Here is a 22353-nt window from a genome sequence, read left to right as displayed (position 1 = left end):
TCTTGTTCCCTGTGCAGAACAGGGAATTTTCTCTTTCTGTCTTTGTCAGAAAAATTGTTTCAATTTGGTATCCACATTGATGGGGTGCTAACTTCTCACAGTTGACTCTGCCTGCAAAACCATTAGTCAGTGTGACACTTCTCTTTTTTGTGTGATTACCTCACTCTAGAGTTAATGAAATGCATACAGTGTTATATAACAAGCTATCTGATATTAAAGCAAACATGGAAGATACAACTGGATCTTAGTACATCAGAGACATAGATTGCCATGCTATTTTATCTTAGGAAACTATATACTTCAACCTTAACGTTCCATTAACAGTATTTGCTTACATGTGTTTAACCACATTTTTAATAACCTCCTGGCCACCTTGAGATTTTGAGCTGTGTAAGTAATTGCCTACAATAGCAAGAGCAGATTTTTAAAAGCATTTAGGAATTAGAGGTACAGGAAAATACCCATATTTAAGTGTTGAGGCTAGTTTCCAGAATTGAGAACCTGTGGTTTAAATCTGGAGCCCTGAGTGTTTGGGGATGCTTGGATATCTGTGCATTGGCCACAGGCAGTAAATGGGGGGTCAAAAGCAGAGCAAAGCTGATGTGTGAGTGCTGGGTTGACAATGGCATCCCACCTACTCTGTGGGCAGTGCTTGGAGAGCCTCCTTGCTCCTTTGGGGCTGTTTTGGTGCTGGCTCCAGTCAGTGTTGTTTCTCTGGGCTTCCTTTTCTGCTGCAGTCACACAGGGACCATAAACCTGAACCATCTGGTGCCTTATGTCCATATACACCACTGTATGGTGGCTCTGCCCTGGGTGACTCTCAGAAGTGACAGGAAAGGAAAGCAGAGCACATGCCCCAGCAATGGAGAGGTGTGAATGACACTGGTCTTAGGCTCTGTGAACCTTGCCAGGGCTGCACACTTTGCCTGGGCACTGGAAAGGCAGTTGTAGTGTGAACTTTTTGCTTTGGGACTGATGTACGGCAGAGGAGAGAGAGCCCAAGGTGAAAGCCCACTGCACTGAAAAAAGTATTTCTAATTTTGTTCTTGCATACAAGTACCAATACGTGGTCAGTTATATTGTTAGTTCAGGCTAATAAACCCATGCAATGGAGCCAGTGAAAACCAGCTGGGAAGGTTCTATTTTGATAGGGATTTTTATTAACAAGTGGGAATCTCAAAATATAAAGCAGCCTTTAGAAAGGAAATAGGGGAGGAGAGCACTAAAAACACCTGCATCTTCCTCAGTATGTTTGCACATATGTGATACAGAAGTTCAGTGTTATCAGTAAATGTCTTCAAAATCTGCATTAGTAACAGCAAGCATTTGATCTGTAATGATGGATAAAACAATCCAAGGGCCTTGGAAGTGTTTGGAAGAGATAGCTGAGGAGCAGCTGGGAAACCAAAAAATGGAAAATTGGTTTGGATCATCTCCAAAAGACCTTGTAGAGAAAGGGACATATTTGTATGGGGATTTGTGTGTATTCACAGAGATTCAAGTCAGTCATAGACAAACATAGCAAGTTCCTTTGTCATCTCAGCACAGGGCAGAGATTCAAAAGCACCAAAATGCTTCATCTGGAGAATGGGGAGGTTGCACTGTGATGGGGAAGTCTGTACTCCTGCTACCCAGTCCGTGTCTGCACCAAGAGCCAAAATGCACCTGAATGAGGCCTTGCCAAGAGGGGTGTGAAGCTGAGCTGCCACAGGCCTTTAGAGGCTCACAAGGTCCGCAGCACTTTCACAGCTCAGAGATGCAGTGCCAGGACAGGGGTTTGCCCGACCTCTCCTTGGAGCCATGCTGTGCGCTCTATGCCATGCGCACATGAGTGGAGGGGCAGTTTGAAAAGCTGTTTGAACAGTTGCATCTTGAGCCAACAAAGTATTTTCTGTAGCAGGGTGTACTCCTCTAGATGGCACTCGAAGCTGTGTTTTCACTTTTTTGGGGATGATGGGTATTGCAGGAACAAGAAGGAAACTTTCCACTTGTGAGCTCAAATCTGGATAAGCTGTTCAGAGTTTCTGGACAAGCTGTGAGACTTGTCTTCTGGTAATATAAGACTCATATGGGGTCAGGTTCAGCTTATATAAGAAAAATTGATGCTTATGAGACTGCTCTTTGCTGGCATCACTTGTGTTGGTTTTCCTCCACAAATGAAGGAGGGGTTTACAATTAAGATGATAAACTGGATCTAAGAGGAACTTGAGTTTATTTCCTCAGTTTCTTGTGAAACTTCTTAGACACACTCATAGTTTAATTCTAAATTACTTGTTGTATGTTACAAAGGTAGGATATGGTATAAATTATAACCAGGCTTTGAATCTCTTAATAATTTTGTTTTCCATTTATGAAACAGGGTTAATAATAGTCCTTATCCATCCACTTTTTGCTTTGATTTAGATTGTGATTTCTTCGAGTTAAGGAGTATACCAAGTGTAAGCTGGGGCCTCCAGAAGTATTTCTTAGCATTTATTTATTTTCCTGGAATGGATTTTCTAGTTTGGTTGCAGGTAGTTCAGATTTTTCTCAGTATTAGTTTATTAATGCCTAAAAAAAGTTGTTGGTTTGGATCTTGAGCATGGATACTCTCCTCCGATAAGCTCATCTCATGTACCTATGTTATGCTGGAGTACAACTTAAGCAAACCAGCCTTGCTTTACATGAGTGGTTTTCATGCAGAGCTGCTGCACTGCTCTCCCAGAAGTCTCCTTTCTGAGAGCACTTGGTTTGGTGCAGTGCCTTGTGGGTACAGTGCTGCTGACACCAGCGGCAGATAACAGCAAGAAAGAACATAGCTGTCTCTAATGATCTGTGAGTTCTGGCAGGACTAAAAGTCACCTGGCCTCACACATTAGACACTACCTTGTTCCAAGAGCTTTTGTGTTATCTGTTTTCCATTTCCCCCCTATCATCCAGTATTTTTCTTTCCCAGTTGTTCCAGATAAATCATACCTTTGTTTCTTTCATCCAGGTACTGAGAAAAATTCTCATTTACCATTTATGCTATATCAATGCACACTTAATTTTTTGAAAGTCATAAATATCTCCATAATCCCTGGAAGATAGCTCTTCTGTCATGGGCACTGATTCACAGACCTCATTGCTCCCTGCAGCTTCCTGAGGAGAAGTGGAGAGTGAGGTGCTGCTCTCTTCTCCCTGGTATAGGATAGGATGTATGTGAATGGTTCAAGGCTGCACCAGAGGAGGGTCAGACTTGATATTAGGAAACATTTCCTTACAAAGAGGGTGGTCAAACACTGGAACAGGCTTCCTAGAGGGATGGTCAATGCTCCAAGCCTATCAGTGTTTAAAAGGTATTTTGGACAATGCCCTTAATAACATGCTTTGACTTTTAGTCAGCCCTGAAGTGGTCAGGCAGTGGTCCCTCCCAAATGAACTGTTCTGTTCCGTTCCGTTCCGTTCCATTCCATTCTTTAGCTGTCTTTCTTGCTTTTGGGATGCGTGAGAGGTCCTGTTTCAAATATAACAACAAAACAGCCAACCAACAATGCAAGAAATTACCAAGGTAGGAGTGTCTTTCTTTTAAATGCATTTATACATTCTTTTAGATGTCAAATCACAGTTGCAGGTTTGTTTGTCTGGAGACTGTATGTAGAGGTTTACCTGAGTAGCCCATTTTTTCAGATGTTAAAAAATACCAGTAATGAAGGAAACCTACCACAGTTAAAAGAACAACCTAAACATCTCAAATTAAGGATGCAGGTGGGATCAGAACTAGCCTGTTGACAAAATGTCTATGTTCTGCAGGTTTGTGTCTGTGCTCCTTGCATCCCTTTGAGCAATGTTCTTAGCTACGCCTGTGGTCAGATCCTTGGGTTAACCTGGTTGCTTATTCACTGACTTTCACCTTTCTCAAAGCTGACAGTAGCCTATTTGGAGGATTGTTTTATTGCTCCTTCTTTTTTTTCTACTGCTCTTCCCCTAGCTATTTCATTAATCTTTAAAAAACATGATAGTGATTACTGCTCTGTGGTCATTGCTGTCTCAGAGCTCAATTTTAATTGACTTGATTCTGCCACCTTTGCAACAGACTTCTACACTTCAGTGTTGTGTAGGTGGATTCCTATTTGTGGGCCTAAGTAAATGAACACTACCTGCGAAACATTTTAGGTAAAGGAAGCTGTGCAGATAAATGCGAGCTGCTGTTAGAATGTGATGTCCTTCATTACATACCTTACCTTTTTCTGGACTCAATTTTCCTGTCTTGATCACAAAGTTTTCCTCAGTCCCAGTATATGCTGTTGCTGTCTAATGTGGTAATTTGGGGTCTATTGAACAATAACTTTTATACTTAGGGAAACTGCAGGGAAATGCTCCAAATAAATGATACATTTATATGAACAGTCTCTTCAGAGATTATTAGAGTTCTCTTTATAACTGCCATCAGTTCTTTTTAGAGTATTTAAGCCTACTGCAAGGATACAGAAATGAAGAACATCTCAAGCTACAGATGGTTTGACAACCAAGTACACTTCTTTTACAACCCAGTTTCTAAATGTTTTGCTGTGTCTGCTTTCCCTGTACTAAGTAGAATATGGAGAAAGAAAATACAGGATGAGAAAATTGCTATAATGAAGCATGCCTGCACATGCCAATCTATAAAACTAATGATTGTAATGTATGAAAAGTCTTCATTACCACTGTATTTAGAATCTGTCCTGTCATTAAGCAGCCACTTCAGCAGAGAGCTGGGTATACTCAAACCTTTTGCAAACTTAAGCTGGGGTTTTCGGATTCAGAAAATGCTAACAGCGCTATCAGTAACTCACAATACTTGAGTTATTATTCATATGGTGAGTTTATTGTGAATTAAGAATACAGACAGTGTTTTATTGATACATGTGAAGGCTGTCACATATGCACTTTGGTTTGTGTTGTGCACTTGAGAGAAGCACTAATATAAACAGAGAAGCAAATAATTATATACATCTCCTGTCCCAGAAAATCTTTGAAGCAATTCCACCACTGTGGCAGATTGTTCTGTGTATTTAATATTCAGTAAATATATACATAAAAATTTATTTATTCACATTTCAATAATTATTCTTTGTCAGAATGTCTTGCTTTGGTATCTTAAAAATGTGAGTTAGTTACATGGTTTTTGGTCTTGAATTTATTCTGTTTTTCTTTTAAAATTCTTTTAAGGCTAAATATGACCAACCACAATAATCAAAAAATGAGAAGAGAGGAAGAGGTAAAGCATTAGTCTCTCTATACTAGTATTCTGTTACTATTCTGCATTTTAAAATGTTCATGGGATATATATATTACCTTAGCTGAAATAAAGAAAAATATTTCAGTAAGAAAGCAAAAGGAGGTCAGAAAGTTCCAAAATCTAAACAGGTTAAGTGTACTTCTCATAGTACTAGGTTATATTCCATTCTGGAAGTAATCTATAATCTAAATGTGATCATGAATATGTTTTAGGTTATGTTTAATTTTCAGTTACTAAAAAGTTAAGAAAACATTTTAGTCTGTACATGTAGATTATTTTATTTTCATTGAGAATTGAGAAAAGACAATATTCATTTGGTTTTATCTCCAGGCATATTAGATTGACGACCTTTTTCTTCTTCCAACAAGATTAGTTCAGTTCTTGCTGAAGATGTCACAATAGTTCGAGAAACTGGAACATTAGATGAGAACATATCAGCTTCAACTGTTTCACCCTCTGTTATATCTTTAGGTGATAAACTTTCTTGTGCATCAAAAAATACATCAGGTTTATCTGATGGGCTATCTTCATCTGAGATTCTTCTCTCTCCATGATCCATCTCTTCTTTGTCAACAGTTTTAGCCTTTTTGGAAGGAGATGTGAAACCAAGCTTGGGAAATCTAAACCATCCAGTTTTTTCAGTTTGCTTAGAAGAATCATGATCTGATGTGTCAACAGGTTTCACTTCTTCTGGAACTGACTTTTTTACTTCTGTTTTTGAATCTGTGCTAGTTTCATCACCAGAAGATGAAAAGCCAATACTTGGAAGCCAAAATTTGAATCTTCCAGAAGATCTTTTACTATCAGTTTTTTCTTTTCCATTGATTATGTCTTTTTCTTCATCTTCTAGTGCTTCAGCTACATCCTCATCTTTAGAGAGAGGATCTGCAGTTATTCCCTGCAGTGATTTACCAGGAAGACTCTCTTCAAGTTTACTGGAAGGCTTTAGTTCAACAACAGATGTTTTTAATTTTGGCAAACTTACTTCTCCACTAGATTCTTCAATCTCACTGTGTAGATTGTCATATAGTTTAAGCTCAGCACTGCCAGTCCTCCGTGCTGCTCCTCCAAAACTTTCATCAGCATATTTAAGTGTGCTCACTGACACACCGTCTGCTGGAGATGGCTGCTGGACTAGCACTTCTAAGTTGCTATGTGATTCAGGCAACTTCACCTTGAGCAATGAGAATCCCAAAGCAGGAGTTTTGACTTCTGATGAGAGAATCTCTGATTCTTTCACTATTTCAGTAGTATAAATCTCACACCTTTCAATAGCAACATGTTCAGGTTCTACTTTCTCACTCACTTCTTGGCCCTCTACATATGACCAGTGAATGTCTTGCCCTGTGTTTGGAAGGGAGGACCCTATGGTAGTAGTCATCTGTGCTGTTTTAATGTCAGGTTCAGTTAGTGTTAGAATTTTGCTTTTTGCTTTTTGAACACTACCCTCTAGAGCCACTGGTGTTTCTTCAGGGATAGCAGAGCTTTCTTGCAGTTGCACTACTTCAATGTCAGAACTAGATCCCTTTGGATCTGTTACCACTTTTGACACTGAAACATCAGCTTCAATTGGGAGAGCTTTAAAAGTAAACCTTGGTATTTTTAGCTTGGGAATTTTTATGTTTACTTCTGGGTCATCTTGTGATTTGTCTTCTGTTATTCTGGCAGATGCTTCCATACTATCTAGAGCTGGACTTTTCAGGCCAATAGATTTTTCTAATTTTTGAAGCTGTATCTCTGCTGTGCCTATTTCAGCTTTAGACACTGAATCAGCTTCTGACTTTGGCAAATAGATATCATCTTCAAAACCCCTGACTTCTGAATGCAACACTCCAAACTTTGGAATCTTAAACTTGTATGTTTTAATTTTACTTGTTTCTGCTCTATTTTCTACTTGCACTTCCCCTCCTGCAGACATGTCCTTTTCAACACTTTCCATTTGAAATTTCATTTCAGGATCTACTCTAGTAATTTTAACGTCCATCTTCACTACTGGAATTTCTACCATTAGATCTTCCAGCTTAGCTGTAACATAAGCACCATCTTCTGATTCCTTTGCTGTAGACCACTCACTCATAGGCCTTTTCAATTGGCTTCCTTCACTGTCTTTTCCTGTCATTTTCATCTCACCCTTTATCTTTCCTTGTTTAATTACTGCCTCTTGATTTTGAGTATCTAGCCCTTGCTTTGGAAGACTAACATCTATTTTCTCTTGTGCTACATCCAGAGTAATTTCAGCTGATGATGGTATACATCCTCTTCCTGAAGTCTCTAACTTAGAGGAACTTTCTGCCTTTGGGACTTCTGTATCCCGTGATTTGATTTTATGCTCTTGAAGAGTCAGAGTACATGTAGAAAACCTATCTGTTAAACTGTTATCTTTATCAAATTCTGCTGGAGATACTTTGAGTTCTGAAGTATGCATTTTTTGTCCTTCAACACTGCGCTTAACTATATCTGCGTAAGTTTCAGGTTTTGGAATATTCACTGTGCTATCTGCTCTTTCTGTGGACAACAAAATATCTCCTTCCATCTTTGCCAAGCTAACATCAGAACTCTTCACAGAATCTCCTGATTTTGGAATCACTTCTTTTCCAATAGTAATTTCAGTGACTGCATGTGGTAATGAGAATGTATTTTCAGGAATACTTGTTTCAGTTTGTACTTCGGTAGAGGGAATGCCTGTCTCAACTTCTTCCATGCATCTTTCGACATAAGAATCACCTTTTTTTCCCTTTAAGGATGTCCTGCCAAATGCGGGTATTCTGAATTTTGGCATTTTAAACCAACCCTGCTGTTCTTCAGTCTGACCTTTTTCAGCTTTTATATCATATTCTTCTTTTAATTTTATATATTTCTCCTCAAGGCTCTCAACAGCTCCCTCTGTCATTGGTTTGGATGCTGACTGGAAGGTTACATCTACCTTTGGAGCTTCAATGCCAGCTGTCAGGACTTCGGGTGTTTTTATCTTACAAACACCTACTCCAGGATCTGACATATCAGATGTAAATTCTGATACTGGAACTCCCACATCAATGTCAGCAGTTTCCTTTGTCATTTTTAGCTGGGATAGCTCAGCTTCTATTTTTGGAGAGTTGATTTCTGTCTCTGGGCCTTTCCCTTTTGTTAGTGAAATTCCAAATTTTGGCTTCTGAAATTTGGGCATTTTAATCTTCCCTTCAGGACCTTCCAAATTAATCTTTCTTCCATCCACAACTAATGACTTTTCCGTTATTACTTCAGGGCTCCTCAATTCAATTGAAGTTTCTCCTTTGGGGAATTCAATACCTGTTTTCTGAATGGTATCTTCATTGGTAGAACTTGATTTTAAGACAAGCTGTTGAAAACTCCCCTCTGAAGGAGACAGAGCAGCACCTATCTTTGCTGAGCTGACTCCCATTTCAGTTTGGGAGGCTCCAGTTTCCATTTTTGAAAAGTCCAGAGTGGGGATCTTAACATCAGATGGTTTTATGCTTATATGTGTCCCTTCTTCTGTCCTTTCAAAATTACTTCTTTCTATATCAGGTATCTGTATTGAATCATCACCCCCTCTCTCTGTTTTAAGAATAGTAGTGTCAGCTTCAACTTTTGGTGAACGAGTCTGAGGTTTGGGAACCTTGATCTTGGAGAGTGAAATTTTAGGCATGACAAATTGAGGCTTTTTACTTGGACTTTTCTGTTCAGCTTTTTCTGCAGATATTTCCAGATCAAGGTCTGGCCCACTACCCTGATCATCAGTTGCAGTTTCTCTCAATTCTGTGTCTACTCTGCTTGACATTGCAGCAAGTTTATGATCTTCCAAATTCACTCCAGAATCCTGTTTAACACTTGCTTCCTTCTTTGGTGACCAACTAAAGGATGGAAGTTTCAATTTTGGCATTTTGAAATGTCCTCCTTCTCCATCTCCATCTTGCTTTCTTTCCCCTTTAATTTTTAGTACTGCTTCTGAACCCTCAATATCAGTGTCTGGTTTTGGAATAGAAATGTCAGTCTCTGATGCCCTATTGTCAGCTTTGGTCATTTTGACTTTAGGGCTGTAAGTTTCTATTCCTGTACCACATTCCACCTCCAATTTTGGTGCTTCAACAGCAATGTCAGCTATTTCTATCATTGTTTTTAGTTGAGGAACCTTGCCTTCTGATTTGGATTGTCTGACCTCCTTTTCTGACCCTTTCCCTTTAAAATCTATAATTCCAAATTTTGGCATTTGGAATTTAGACGTTTTTGTTCTCCCTTCAGCGCCTTCAATTTTTATTTCTACATCACCCATAGAAATTTCACTTGATGTTCTTTCAACACTTGTGTCAAGACTCTTCACCTCAAGGGAGCCTTCAGCTGTCATCTTAATATCAGAGGGGGAGAGGCTGGCATTAGCAGCAGCTGATTTCAATGTCAGGTCATTTTCTTCACATGTAGGAAGTATGACCTCACCTGTAGGCATACCCATCTCTATTTTGGGAGCTTTGATTTCTGCTTTGGAAAATTCTGAAGTTGGGACTGTAATTTTTGGCATTTTTATGTCCATTTCTGCCCCTTCTACACTACTCCCTTTCTCAGATTCCTGTACTGAAACACCTTTTTTCTCTTGCTTGGGACCACAAATGTCAGTTTCCAGTACAGGCAGAGACACCTGGACTTTCTGACCTTTAATTTTAGGGAATGAGATCTTTGGCATGGTAAACTGAGACTTCTTGATTCTGCCCTTTCCACCATCTTTTTCTATTGATGTATCAGATTCCACATGAAGATTTTGATTCTCAGGGGTAAGAAATACTAATTCAGATTCTGCATCTCGAGACAGAGTAGACAAAGTTGGTTCTTGCACATGTCCCTCCACGTCAGAAGGAGCAATAGCTTCTTTCTTTGGTGACCAACTAAATGACGGGAGTTTAAACTTTGACTTTTTAACTTTGTTTTCTTTCTCCTCAGTGTCCATCTCTCCTGAAAATACTTCGTGTTCTGCCTTGCATTCTAAATCTGGGCCATGGATTTCCACTTCTAGTTTTGGCATGCTAGCTTCCGTTGATGGGAGACTGACATCCAACCTGGGAGCATCCGGAACAATTTCAGGTGAACACTTGTGAATCTTTACACCAAACTCAGCATCAGAGATCTGAGTTAGTTGTTCAGTATCAGCCATATCAGTTGCTGCCCTTTCCCTGGAAATTTCAGATTCCACTTTGGAACCAATGTCACTTACTGATGGTTTTCCCATGGACAAAGAAAATCCAAATTTCGGTTTTCGGAATTTAGGAATTTTAACTGTAAACTCTGAGTCATCTACAGGTCTTTCAGCAGATGGTAGTTTACATCCTGGCTTCAGACTTCCTTGCTCCAAAGAAGCATTTTCACTTAAAATTTCAAAATCTGTTACTGAAATATTCTCATCAGCAAGAGATGACATTTTGGACTCAGATTCTGCTCGATTAATTTCATATTTAGTAAGAGTAATATCACATTTTGGTAACTGGGAATCCTGCTCATATTTGGAAGAACCCAAGATAGGAATTCCGAATTTAGTATTTTTAGAGCAAATAACTTCCTTATTAACAGGAAGGATATCAGCTCCAACACTACCTGAAATTACAGCAGGAGTATGCTCTGTTACAGAATAACAAAGAGATTCTGACAAAGAAAAGTCAACCACAGACTTCAACTCTGCATGACGCTTAATATTTTTAGAAAGAGAAACCTTAGGCATATCAAATTGAGAACTTTTAGTTTTACCCAAATCATCCTGTTTTCCAGGAGAGGAATCTAAGAAAACTTCAAAAGCAGACGCTTGCATCTCGGCCGCGGGCAGGCTCACCTCAACCTCGGCGCTTCCCGAGGGCACCGTCACTTGGGGCTCCTTGAGGCTGACGTCCACGTCAGCGGCCACGGTGCCCTTGGCCTCTCTGCTGCTGGACCAGCCGAAGGAAGGCATGCCGAACTTGGGCATCTTGAACTTGCCGTCCTTGGTCTTCACGGCCTCCTTCTCCGGGGCTTTGGCTTCCCCTTCGAGGCTCAGGGCTGCCTCAGGCGCCTGCAGTTCAACGCTGGCCTTTGGAAGGGTGACATCGACAGATGGGAGGCTGATGTCCACCTTGGGAGCTTTGATGTCCGCTTTGGGCATTGTGAGGGAGGGCTTCTCCAGCTTCCAGCCGGCCCCTTCCCTTTTGCCGCTGGGGATGTCGCCTTTGAGGCCCAGCGCGGTGCCCTCCGCTGCGGCCGTCACACTGGCGGACGGGAGGTCAACCTGTGCACTGGGCAGGCTGACCTGGCCTTCGAGCGCCCCCGCCTTGGGAGGCGACACTCCGAATTTGGGCTTGTCGAACTTGGGCATCTTTAACTTCCCTTTCAGGCCTGTGGTTTCCAGCTCGGCCGTGTCCAGGGAGACTTCGGCTGAAGGTGGTTTGAGGTCTACCTCAGGCGCCTGGAGCTCAACGGAGCCTTCCACGGAGGGCATCTTGATGTCCGCGGCCGTGATGCTGATGTCGCCAGCCTTGAGGCCGGCGTCCGGGAGGCTAACGTCGACTTTGTCAAGTGAGACGTCTGCGTCCAGTTTGGGAGCCTTGACTGTCGGCTTGGAGAAGACCACGCTGGGCACCTTGACTTTCGGCATGTGTATTTTCATGCCGCCACTCTCAACTTTGCCAGGAGCCACCTCCAGGCCGATTTCGGCGTCAGGACCCTGCACGGCGGCTTCGCCCTCCGGGACTTCGGCCTGAGCCTTGGGCAGCGATGCCTCGCCCTTTGGCAGGCTGACCTGCACGTGGGGAGCTTTGACTTTGGGCAGCTTGACGCTGGGCATCTTGACGTCGGGCATCTTAAATCGGCCTTTCTCACCGTCTCCTGCGGCACCCGTCTCGACCGCCACCTCCACTCCTGGCGCTTGCATCTCGGCCGCGGGCAGGCTCGCCTCAACCTCGGCGCTTCCCGAGGGCACCGTCACTTGGGGCTCCTTGAGGCTGACGTCCACGTCAGCGGCCACGGTGCCCTTGGCCTCTCTGCTGCTGGACCAGCCGAAGGAAGGCATGCCGAACTTGGGCATCTTGAACTTGCCGTCCTTGGTCTTCACGGCCTCCTTCTCCGGGGCTTTGGCTTCCCCTTCGAGGCTCAGGGCTGCCTCAGGCGCCTGCAGTTCAACGCTGGCCTTTGGAAGGGTGACATCGACAGATGGGAGGCTGATGTCCACCTTGGGAGCTTTGATGTCCGCTTTGGGCATTGTGAGGGAGGGCTTCTCCAGCTTCCAGCCGGCCCCTTCCCTTTTGCCGCTGGGGATGTCGCCTTTGAGGCCCAGCGCGGTGCCCTCCGCTGCGGCCGTCACACTGGCGGACGGGAGGTCAACCTGTGCACTGGGCAGGCTGACCTGGCCTTCGAGCGCCCCCGCCTTGGGAGGCGACACTCCGAATTTGGGCTTGTCGAACTTGGGCATCTTTAACTTCCCTTTCAGGCCTGTGGTTTCCAGCTCGGCCGTGTCCAGGGAGACTTCGGCTGAAGGTGGTTTGAGGTCTACCTCAGGCGCCTGGAGCTCAACGGAGCCTTCCACGGAGGGCATCTTGATGTCCGCGGCCGTGATGCTGATGTCGCCAGCCTTGAGGCCGGCGTCCGGGAGGCTAACGTCGACTTTGTCAAGTGAGACGTCTGCGTCCAGTTTGGGAGCCTTGACTGTCGGCTTGGAGAAGACCACGCTGGGCACCTTGACTTTCGGCATGTGTATTTTCATGCCGCCACTCTCAACTTTGCCAGGAGCCACCTCCAGGCCGATTTCGGCGTCAGGACCCTGCACGGCGGCTTCGCCCTCCGGGACTTCGGCCTGAGCCTTGGGCAGCGATGCCTCGCCCTTTGGCAGGCTGACCTGCACGTGGGGAGCTTTGACTTTGGGCAGCTTGACGCTGGGCATCTTGACGTCGGGCATCTTAAATCGGCCTTTCTCACCGTCTCCTGCGGCACCCGTCTCGACCGCCACCTCCACTCCTGGCGCTTGCATCTCGGCCGCGGGCAGGCTCGCCTCAACCTCGGCGCTTCCCGAGGGCACCGTCACTTGGGGCTCCTTGAGGCTGACGTCCACGTCAGCGGCCACGGTGCCCTTGGCCTCTCTGCTGCTGGACCAGCCGAAGGAAGGCATGCCGAACTTGGGCATCTTGAACTTGCCGTCCTTGGTCTTCACGGCCTCCTTCTCCGGGGCTTTGGCTTCCCCTTCGAGGCTCAGGGCTGCCTCAGGCGCCTGCAGTTCAACGCTGGCCTTTGGAAGGGTGACATCGACAGATGGGAGGCTGATGTCCACCTTGGGAGCTTTGATGTCCGCTTTGGGCATTGTGAGGGAGGGCTTCTCCAGCTTCCAGCCGGCCCCTTCCCTTTTGCCGCTGGGGATGTCGCCTTTGAGGCCCAGCGCGGTGCCCTCCGCTGCGGCCGTCACACTGGCGGACGGGAGGTCAACCTGTGCACTGGGCAGGCTGACCTGGCCTTCGAGCGCCCCCGCCTTGGGAGGCGACACTCCGAATTTGGGCTTGTCGAACTTGGGCATCTTTAACTTCCCTTTCAGGCCTGTGGTTTCCAGCTCGGCCGTGTCCAGGGAGACTTCGGCTGAAGGTGGTTTGAGGTCTACCTCAGGCGCCTGGAGCTCAACGGAGCCTTCCACGGAGGGCATCTTGATGTCCGCGGCCGTGATGCTGATGTCGCCAGCCTTGAGGCCGGCGTCCGGGAGGCTAACGTCGACTTTGTCAAGTGAGACGTCTGCGTCCAGTTTGGGAGCCTTGACTGTCGGCTTGGAGAAGACCACGCTGGGCACCTTGACTTTCGGCATGTGTATTTTCATGCCGCCACTCTCAACTTTGCCAGGAGCCACCTCCAGGCCGATTTCGGCGTCAGGACCCTGCACGGCGGCTTCGCCCTCCGGGACTTCGGCCTGAGCCTTGGGCAGCGATGCCTCGCCCTTTGGCAGGCTGACCTGCACGTGGGGAGCTTTGACTTTGGGCAGCTTGACGCTGGGCATCTTGACGTCGGGCATCTTAAATCGGCCTTTCTCACCGTCTCCTGCGGCACCCGTCTCGACCGCCACCTCCACTCCTGGCGCTTGCATCTCGGCCGCGGGCAGGCTCGCCTCAACCTCGGCGCTTCCCGAGGGCACCGTCACTTGGGGCTCCTTGAGGCTGACGTCCACGTCAGCGGCCACGGTGCCCTTGGCCTCTCTGCTGCTGGACCAGCCGAAGGAAGGCATGCCGAACTTGGGCATCTTGAACTTGCCGTCCTTGGTCTTCACGGCCTCCTTCTCCGGGGCTTTGGCTTCCCCTTCGAGGCTCAGGGCTGCCTCAGGCGCCTGCAGTTCAACGCTGGCCTTTGGAAGGGTGACATCGACAGATGGGAGGCTGATGTCCACCTTGGGAGCTTTGATGTCCGCTTTGGGCATTGTGAGGGAGGGCTTCTCCAGCTTCCAGCCGGCCCCTTCCCTTTTGCCGCTGGGGATGTCGCCTTTGAGGCCCAGCGCGGTGCCCTCCGCTGCGGCCGTCACACTGGCGGACGGGAGGTCAACCTGTGCACTGGGCAGGCTGACCTGGCCTTCGAGCGCCCCCGCCTTGGGAGGCGACACTCCGAATTTGGGCTTGTCGAACTTGGGCATCTTTAACTTCCCTTTCAGGCCTGTGGTTTCCAGCTCGGCCGTGTCCAGGGAGACTTCGGCTGAAGGTGGTTTGAGGTCTACCTCAGGCGCCTGGAGCTCAACGGAGCCTTCCACGGAGGGCATCTTGATGTCCGCGGCCGTGATGCTGATGTCGCCAGCCTTGAGGCCGGCGTCCGGGAGGCTAACGTCGACTTTGTCAAGTGAGACGTCTGCGTCCAGTTTGGGAGCCTTGACTGTCGGCTTGGAGAAGACCACGCTGGGCACCTTGACTTTCGGCATGTGTATTTTCATGCCGCCACTCTCAACTTTGCCAGGAGCCACCTCCAGGCCGATTTCGGCGTCAGGACCCTGCACGGCGGCTTCGCCCTCCGGGACTTCGGCCTGAGCCTTGGGCAGCGATGCCTCGCCCTTTGGCAGGCTGACCTGCACGTGGGGAGCTTTGACTTTGGGCAGCTTGACGCTGGGCATCTTGACGTCGGGCATCTTAAATCGGCCTTTCTCACCGTCTCCTGCGGCACCCGTCTCGACCGCCACCTCCACTCCTGGCGCTTGCATCTCGGCCGCGGGCAGGCTCGCCTCAACCTCGGCGCTTCCCGAGGGCACCGTCACTTGGGGCTCCTTGAGGCTGACGTCCACGTCAGCGGCCACGGTGCCCTTGGCCTCTCTGCTGCTGGACCAGCCGAAGGAAGGCATGCCGAACTTGGGCATCTTGAACTTGCCGTCCTTGGTCTTCACGGCCTCCTTCTCCGGGGCTTTGGCTTCCCCTTCGAGGCTCAGGGCTGCCTCAGGCGCCTGCAGTTCAACGCTGGCCTTTGGAAGGGTGACATCGACAGATGGGAGGCTGATGTCCACCTTGGGAGCTTTGATGTCCGCTTTGGGCATTGTGAGGGAGGGCTTCTCCAGCTTCCAGCCGGCCCCTTCCCTTTTGCCGCTGGGGATGTCGCCTTTGAGGCCCAGCGCGGTGCCCTCCGCTGCGGCCGTCACACTGGCGGACGGGAGGTCAACCTGTGCACTGGGCAGGCTGACCTGGCCTTCGAGCGCCCCCGCCTTGGGAGGCGACACTCCGAATTTGGGCTTGTCGAACTTGGGCATCTTTAACTTCCCTTTCAGGCCTGTGGTTTCCAGCTCGGCCGTGTCCAGGGAGACTTCGGCTGAAGGTGGTTTGAGGTCTACCTCAGGCGCCTGGAGCTCAACGGAGCCTTCCACGGAGGGCATCTTGATGTCCGCGGCCGTGATGCTGATGTCGCCAGCCTTGAGGCCGGCGTCCGGGAGGCTAACGTCGACTTTGTCAAGTGAGACGTCTGCGTCCAGTTTGGGAGCCTTGACTGTCGGCTTGGAGAAGACCACGCTGGGCACCTTGACTTTCGGCATGTGTATTTTCATGCCGCCACTCTCAACTTTGCCAGGAGCCACCTCCAGGCCGATTTCGGCGTCAGGACCCTGCACGGCGGCTTCGCCCTCCGGGACTTCGGCCTGAGCCTTGGGCAGCGATGCCTCGCCCTTTGGCAGGCTGACCTGCACGTGGGGAGCTTTGACTTTGGGCAGCTTGACGCTGGGCATCTTGACGTCGGGCATCTTAAATCGGCCTTTCTCACCGTCTCCTGCGGCACCCGTCTCGACCGCCACCTCCACTCCTGGCGCTTGCATCTCGGCCGCGGGCAGGCTCGCCTCAACCTCGGCGCTTCCCGAGGGCACCGTCACTTGGGGCTCCTTGAGGCTGACGTCCACGTCAGCGGCCACGGTGCCCTTGGCCTCTCTGCTGCTGGACCAGCCGAAGGAAGGCATGCCGAACTTGGGCATCTTGAACTTGCCGTCCTTGGTCTTCACGGCCTCCTTCTCCGGGGCTTTGGCTTCCCCTTCGAGGCTCAGGGCTGCCTCAGGCGCCTGCAGTTCAACGCTGGCCTTTGGAAGGGTGACATCGACAGATGGGAGGCTGATGTCCACCTTGGGAGCTTTGATGTCCGCTTTGGGCATTGTGAGGGAGGGCTTCTCCAGCTTCCAGCCGGCCCCTTCCCTTTTGCCGCTGGGGATGTCGCCTTTGAGGCCCAGCGCGGTGCCCTCCGCTGCGGCCGTCACACTGGCGGACGGGAGGTCAACCTGTGCACTGGGCAGGCTGACCTGGCCTTCGAGCGCCCCCGCCTTGGGAGGCGACACTCCGAATTTGGGCTTGTCGAACTTGGGCATCTTTAACTTCCCTTTCAGGCCTGTGGTTTCCAGCTCGGCCGTGTCCAGGGAGACTTCGGCTGAAGGTGGTTTGAGGTCTACCTCAGGCGCCTGGAGCTCAACGGAGCCTTCCACGGAGGGCATCTTGATGTCCGCGGCCGTGATGCTGATGTCGCCAGCCTTGAGGCCGGCGTCCGGGAGGCTAACGTCGACTTTGTCAAGTGAGACGTCTGCGTCCAGTTTGGGAGCCTTGACTGTCGGCTTGGAGAAGACCACGCTGGGCACCTTGACTTTCGGCATGTGTATTTTCATGCCGCCACTCTCAACTTTGCCAGGAGCCACCTCCAGGCCGATTTCGGCGTCAGGACCCTGCACGGCGGCTTCGCCCTCCGGGACTTCGGCCTGAGCCTTGGGCAGCGATGCCTCGCCCTTTGGCAGGCTGACCTGCACGTGGGGAGCTTTGACTTTGGGCAGCTTGACGCTGGGCATCTTGACGTCGGGCATCTTAAATCGGCCTTTCTCACCGTCTCCTGCGGCACCCGTCTCGACCGCCACCTCCACTCCTGGCGCTTGCATCTCGGCCGCGGGCAGGCTCGCCTCAACCTCGGCGCTTCCCGAGGGCACCGTCACTTGGGGCTCCTTGAGGCTGACGTCCACGTCAGCGGCCACGGTGCCCTTGGCCTCTCTGCTGCTGGACCAGCCGAAGGAAGGCATGCCGAACTTGGGCATCTTGAACTTGCCGTCCTTGGTCTTCACGGCCTCCTTCTCCGGGGCTTTGGCTTCCCCTTCGAGGCTCAGGGCTGCCTCAGGCGCCTGCAGTTCAACGCTGGCCTTTGGAAGGGTGACATCGACAGATGGGAGGCTGATGTCCACCTTGGGAGCTTTGATGTCCGCTTTGGGCATTGTGAGGGAGGGCTTCTCCAGCTTCCAGCCGGCCCCTTCCCTTTTGCCGCTGGGGATGTCGCCTTTGAGGCCCAGCGCGGTGCCCTCCGCTGCGGCCGTCACACTGGCGGACGGGAGGTCAACCTGTGCACTGGGCAGGCTGACCTGGCCTTCGAGCGCCCCCGCCTTGGGAGGCGACACTCCGAATTTGGGCTTGTCGAACTTGGGCATCTTTAACTTCCCTTTCAGGCCTGTGGTTTCCAGCTCGGCCGTGTCCAGGGAGACTTCGGCTGAAGGTGGTTTGAGGTCTACCTCAGGCGCCTGGAGCTCAACGGAGCCTTCCACGGAGGGCATCTTGATGTCCGCGGCCGTGATGCTGATGTCGCCAGCCTTGAGGCCGGCGTCCGGGAGGCTAACGTCGACTTTGTCAAGTGAGACGTCTGCGTCCAGTTTGGGAGCCTTGACTGTCGGCTTGGAGAAGACCACGCTGGGCACCTTGACTTTCGGCATGTGTATTTTCATGCCGCCACTCTCAACTTTGCCAGGAGCCACCTCCAGGCCGATTTCGGCGTCAGGACCCTGCACGGCGGCTTCGCCCTCCGGGACTTCGGCCTGAGCCTTGGGCAGCGATGCCTCGCCCTTTGGCAGGCTGACCTGCACGTGGGGAGCTTTGACTTTGGGCAGCTTGACGCTGGGCATCTTGACGTCGGGCATCTTAAATCGGCCTTTCTCACCGTCTCCTGCGGCACCCGTCTCGACCGCCACCTCCACTCCTGGCGCTTGCATCTCGGCCGCGGGCAGGCTCGCCTCAACCTCGGCGCTTCCCGAGGGCACCGTCACTTGGGGCTCCTTGAGGCTGACGTCCACGTCAGCGGCCACGGTGCCCTTGGCCTCTCTGCTGCTGGACCAGCCGAAGGAAGGCATGCCGAACTTGGGCATCTTGAACTTGCCGTCCTTGGTCTTCACGGCCTCCTTCTCCGGGGCTTTGGCTTCCCCTTCGAGGCTCAGGGCTGCCTCAGGCGCCTGCAGTTCAACGCTGGCCTTTGGAAGGGTGACATCGACAGATGGGAGGCTGATGTCCACCTTGGGAGCTTTGATGTCCGCTTTGGGCATTGTGAGGGAGGGCTTCTCCAGCTTCCAGCCGGCCCCTTCCCTTTTGCCGCTGGGGATGTCGCCTTTGAGGCCCAGCGCGGTGCCCTCCGCTGCGGCCGTCACACTGGCGGACGGGAGGTCAACCTGTGCACTGGGCAGGCTGACCTGGCCTTCGAGCGCCCCCGCCTTGGGAGGCGACACTCCGAATTTGGGCTTGTCGAACTTGGGCATCTTTAACTTCCCTTTCAGGCCTGTGGTTTCCAGCTCGGCCGTGTCCAGGGAGACTTCGGCTGAAGGTGGTTTGAGGTCTACCTCAGGCGCCTGGAGCTCAACGGAGCCTTCCACGGAGGGCATCTTGATGTCCGCGGCCGTGATGCTGATGTCGCCAGCCTTGAGGCCGGCGTCCGGGAGGCTAACGTCGACTTTGTCAAGTGAGACGTCTGCGTCCAGTTTGGGAGCCTTGACTGTCGGCTTGGAGAAGACCACGCTGGGCACCTTGACTTTCGGCATGTGTATTTTCATGCCGCCACTCTCAACTTTGCCAGGAGCCACCTCCAGGCCGATTTCGGCGTCAGGACCCTGCACGGCGGCTTCGCCCTCCGGGACTTCGGCCTGAGCCTTGGGCAGCGATGCCTCGCCCTTTGGCAGGCTGACCTGCACGTGGGGAGCTTTGACTTTGGGCAGCTTGACGCTGGGCATCTTGACGTCGGGCATCTTAAATCGGCCTTTCTCACCGTCTCCTGCGGCACCCGTCTCGACCGCCACCTCCACTCCTGGCGCTTGCATCTCGGCCGCGGGCAGGCTCGCCTCAACCTCGGCGCTTCCCGAGGGCACCGTCACTTGGGGCTCCTTGAGGCTGACGTCCACGTCAGCGGCCACGGTGCCCTTGGCCTCTCTGCTGCTGGACCAGCCGAAGGAAGGCATGCCGAACTTGGGCATCTTGAACTTGCCGTCCTTGGTCTTCACGGCCTCCTTCTCCGGGGCTTTGGCTTCCCCTTCGAGGCTCAGGGCTGCCTCAGGCGCCTGCAGTTCAACGCTGGCCTTTGGAAGGGTGACATCGACAGATGGGAGGCTGATGTCCACCTTGGGAGCTTTGATGTCCGCTTTGGGCATTGTGAGGGAGGGCTTCTCCAGCTTCCAGCCGGCCCCTTCCCTTTTGCCGCTGGGGATGTCGCCTTTGAGGCCCAGCGCGGTGCCCTCCGCTGCGGCCGTCACACTGGCGGACGGGAGGTCAACCTGTGCACTGGGCAGGCTGACCTGGCCTTCGAGCGCCCCCGCCTTGGGAGGCGACACTCCGAATTTGGGCTTGTCGAACTTGGGCATCTTTAACTTCCCTTTCAGGCCTGTGGTTTCCAGCTCGGCCGTGTCCAGGGAGACTTCGGCTGAAGGTGGTTTGAGGTCTACCTCAGGCGCCTGGAGCTCAACGGAGCCTTCCACGGAGGGCATCTTGATGTCCGCGGCCGTGATGCTGATGTCGCCAGCCTTGAGGCCGGCGTCCGGGAGGCTAACGTCGACTTTGTCAAGTGAGACGTCTGCGTCCAGTTTGGGAGCCTTGACTGTCGGCTTGGAGAAGACCACGCTGGGCACCTTGACTTTCGGCATGTGTATTTTCATGCCGCCACTCTCAACTTTGCCAGGAGCCACCTCCAGGCCGATTTCGGCGTCAGGACCCTGCACGGCGGCTTCGCCCTCCGGGACTTCGGCCTGAGCCTTGGGCAGCGATGCCTCGCCCTTTGGCAGGCTGACCTGCACGTGGGGAGCTTTGACTTTGGGCAGCTTGACGCTGGGCATCTTGACGTCGGGCATCTTAAATCGGCCTTTCTCACCGTCTCCTGCGGCACCCGTCTCGACCGCCACCTCCACTCCTGGCGCTTGCATCTCGGCCGCGGGCAGGCTCGCCTCAACCTCGGCGCTTCCCGAGGGCACCGTCACTTGGGGCTCCTTGAGGCTGACGTCCACGTCAGCGGCCACGGTGCCCTTGGCCTCTCTGCTGCTGGACCAGCCGAAGGAAGGCATGCCGAACTTGGGCATCTTGAACTTGCCGTCCTTGGTCTTCACGGCCTCCTTCTCCGGGGCTTTGGCTTCCCCTTCGAGGCTCAGGGCTGCCTCAGGCGCCTGCAGTTCAACGCTGGCCTTTGGAAGGGTGACATCGACAGATGGGAGGCTGATGTCCACCTTGGGAGCTTTGATGTCCGCTTTGGGCATTGTGAGGGAGGGCTTCTCCAGCTTCCAGCCGGCCCCTTCCCTTTTGCCGCTGGGGATGTCGCCTTTGAGGCCCAGCGCGGTGCCCTCCGCTGCGGCCGTCACACTGGCGGACGGGAGGTCAACCTGTGCACTGGGCAGGCTGACCTGGCCTTCGAGCGCCCCCGCCTTGGGAGGCGACACTCCGAATTTGGGCTTGTCGAACTTGGGCATCTTTAACTTCCCTTTCAGGCCTGTGGTTTCCAGCTCGGCCGTGTCCAGGGAGACTTCGGCTGAAGGTGGTTTGAGGTCTACCTCAGGCGCCTGGAGCTCAACGGAGCCTTCCACGGAGGGCATCTTGATGTCCGCGGCCGTGATGCTGATGTCGCCAGCCTTGAGGCCGGCGTCCGGGAGGCTAACGTCGACTTTGTCAAGTGAGACGTCTGCGTCCAGTTTGGGAGCCTTGACTGTCGGCTTGGAGAAGACCACGCTGGGCACCTTGACTTTCGGCATGTGTATTTTCATGCCGCCACTCTCAACTTTGCCAGGAGCCACCTCCAGGCCGATTTCGGCGTCAGGACCCTGCACGGCGGCTTCGCCCTCCGGGACTTCGGCCTGAGCCTTGGGCAGCGATGCCTCGCCCTTTGGCAGGCTGACCTGCACGTGGGGAGCTTTGACTTTGGGCAGCTTGACGCTGGGCATCTTGACGTCGGGCATCTTAAATCGGCCTTTCTCACCGTCTCCTGCGGCACCCGTCTCGACCGCCACCTCCACTCCTGGCGCTTGCATCTCGGCCGCGGGCAGGCTCGCCTCAACCTCGGCGCTTCCCGAGGGCACCGTCACTTGGGGCTCCTTGAGGCTGACGTCCACGTCAGCGGCCACGGTGCCCTTGGCCTCTCTGCTGCTGGACCAGCCGAAGGAAGGCATGCCGAACTTGGGCATCTTGAACTTGCCGTCCTTGGTCTTCACGGCCTCCTTCTCCGGGGCTTTGGCTTCCCCTTCGAGGCTCAGGGCTGCCTCAGGCGCCTGCAGTTCAACGCTGGCCTTTGGAAGGGTGACATCGACAGATGGGAGGCTGATGTCCACCTTGGGAGCTTTGATGTCCGCTTTGGGCATTGTGAGGGAGGGCTTCTCCAGCTTCCAGCCGGCCCCTTCCCTTTTGCCGCTGGGGATGTCGCCTTTGAGGCCCAGCGCA

At 51.4% G+C, this 22353-nt stretch overlaps 1 protein-coding gene across 1 annotated transcript in view; it reads right to left on the bottom strand.

Annotated features, from left to right (window-relative positions):
* Nucleotides 1-4803: 4803 nt before the first annotated feature.
* The window catches only part of AHNAK2 (AHNAK nucleoprotein 2), a 57376-nt gene continuing 39826 nt past the window's right edge, over nucleotides 4804-22353 (bottom strand). The window contains exon 10 of the mRNA XM_034062518.1: nucleotides 4804-22309. Within this exon, the coding sequence (XP_033918409.1) occupies nucleotides 5550-22309 (16760 nt within the window). The 3' untranslated portion in view covers nucleotides 4804-5549. The remainder of the gene's footprint in view (nucleotides 22310-22353) is intronic.

The sequence above is a fragment of the Melopsittacus undulatus genome, chromosome 4 (assembly GCF_012275295.1).
Source record: "Melopsittacus undulatus isolate bMelUnd1 chromosome 4, bMelUnd1.mat.Z, whole genome shotgun sequence".
Taxonomy (NCBI): Eukaryota; Metazoa; Chordata; class Aves; order Psittaciformes; family Psittaculidae; genus Melopsittacus; species Melopsittacus undulatus.
This window is presented reverse-complemented; position numbering and strand designations above follow the sequence as displayed.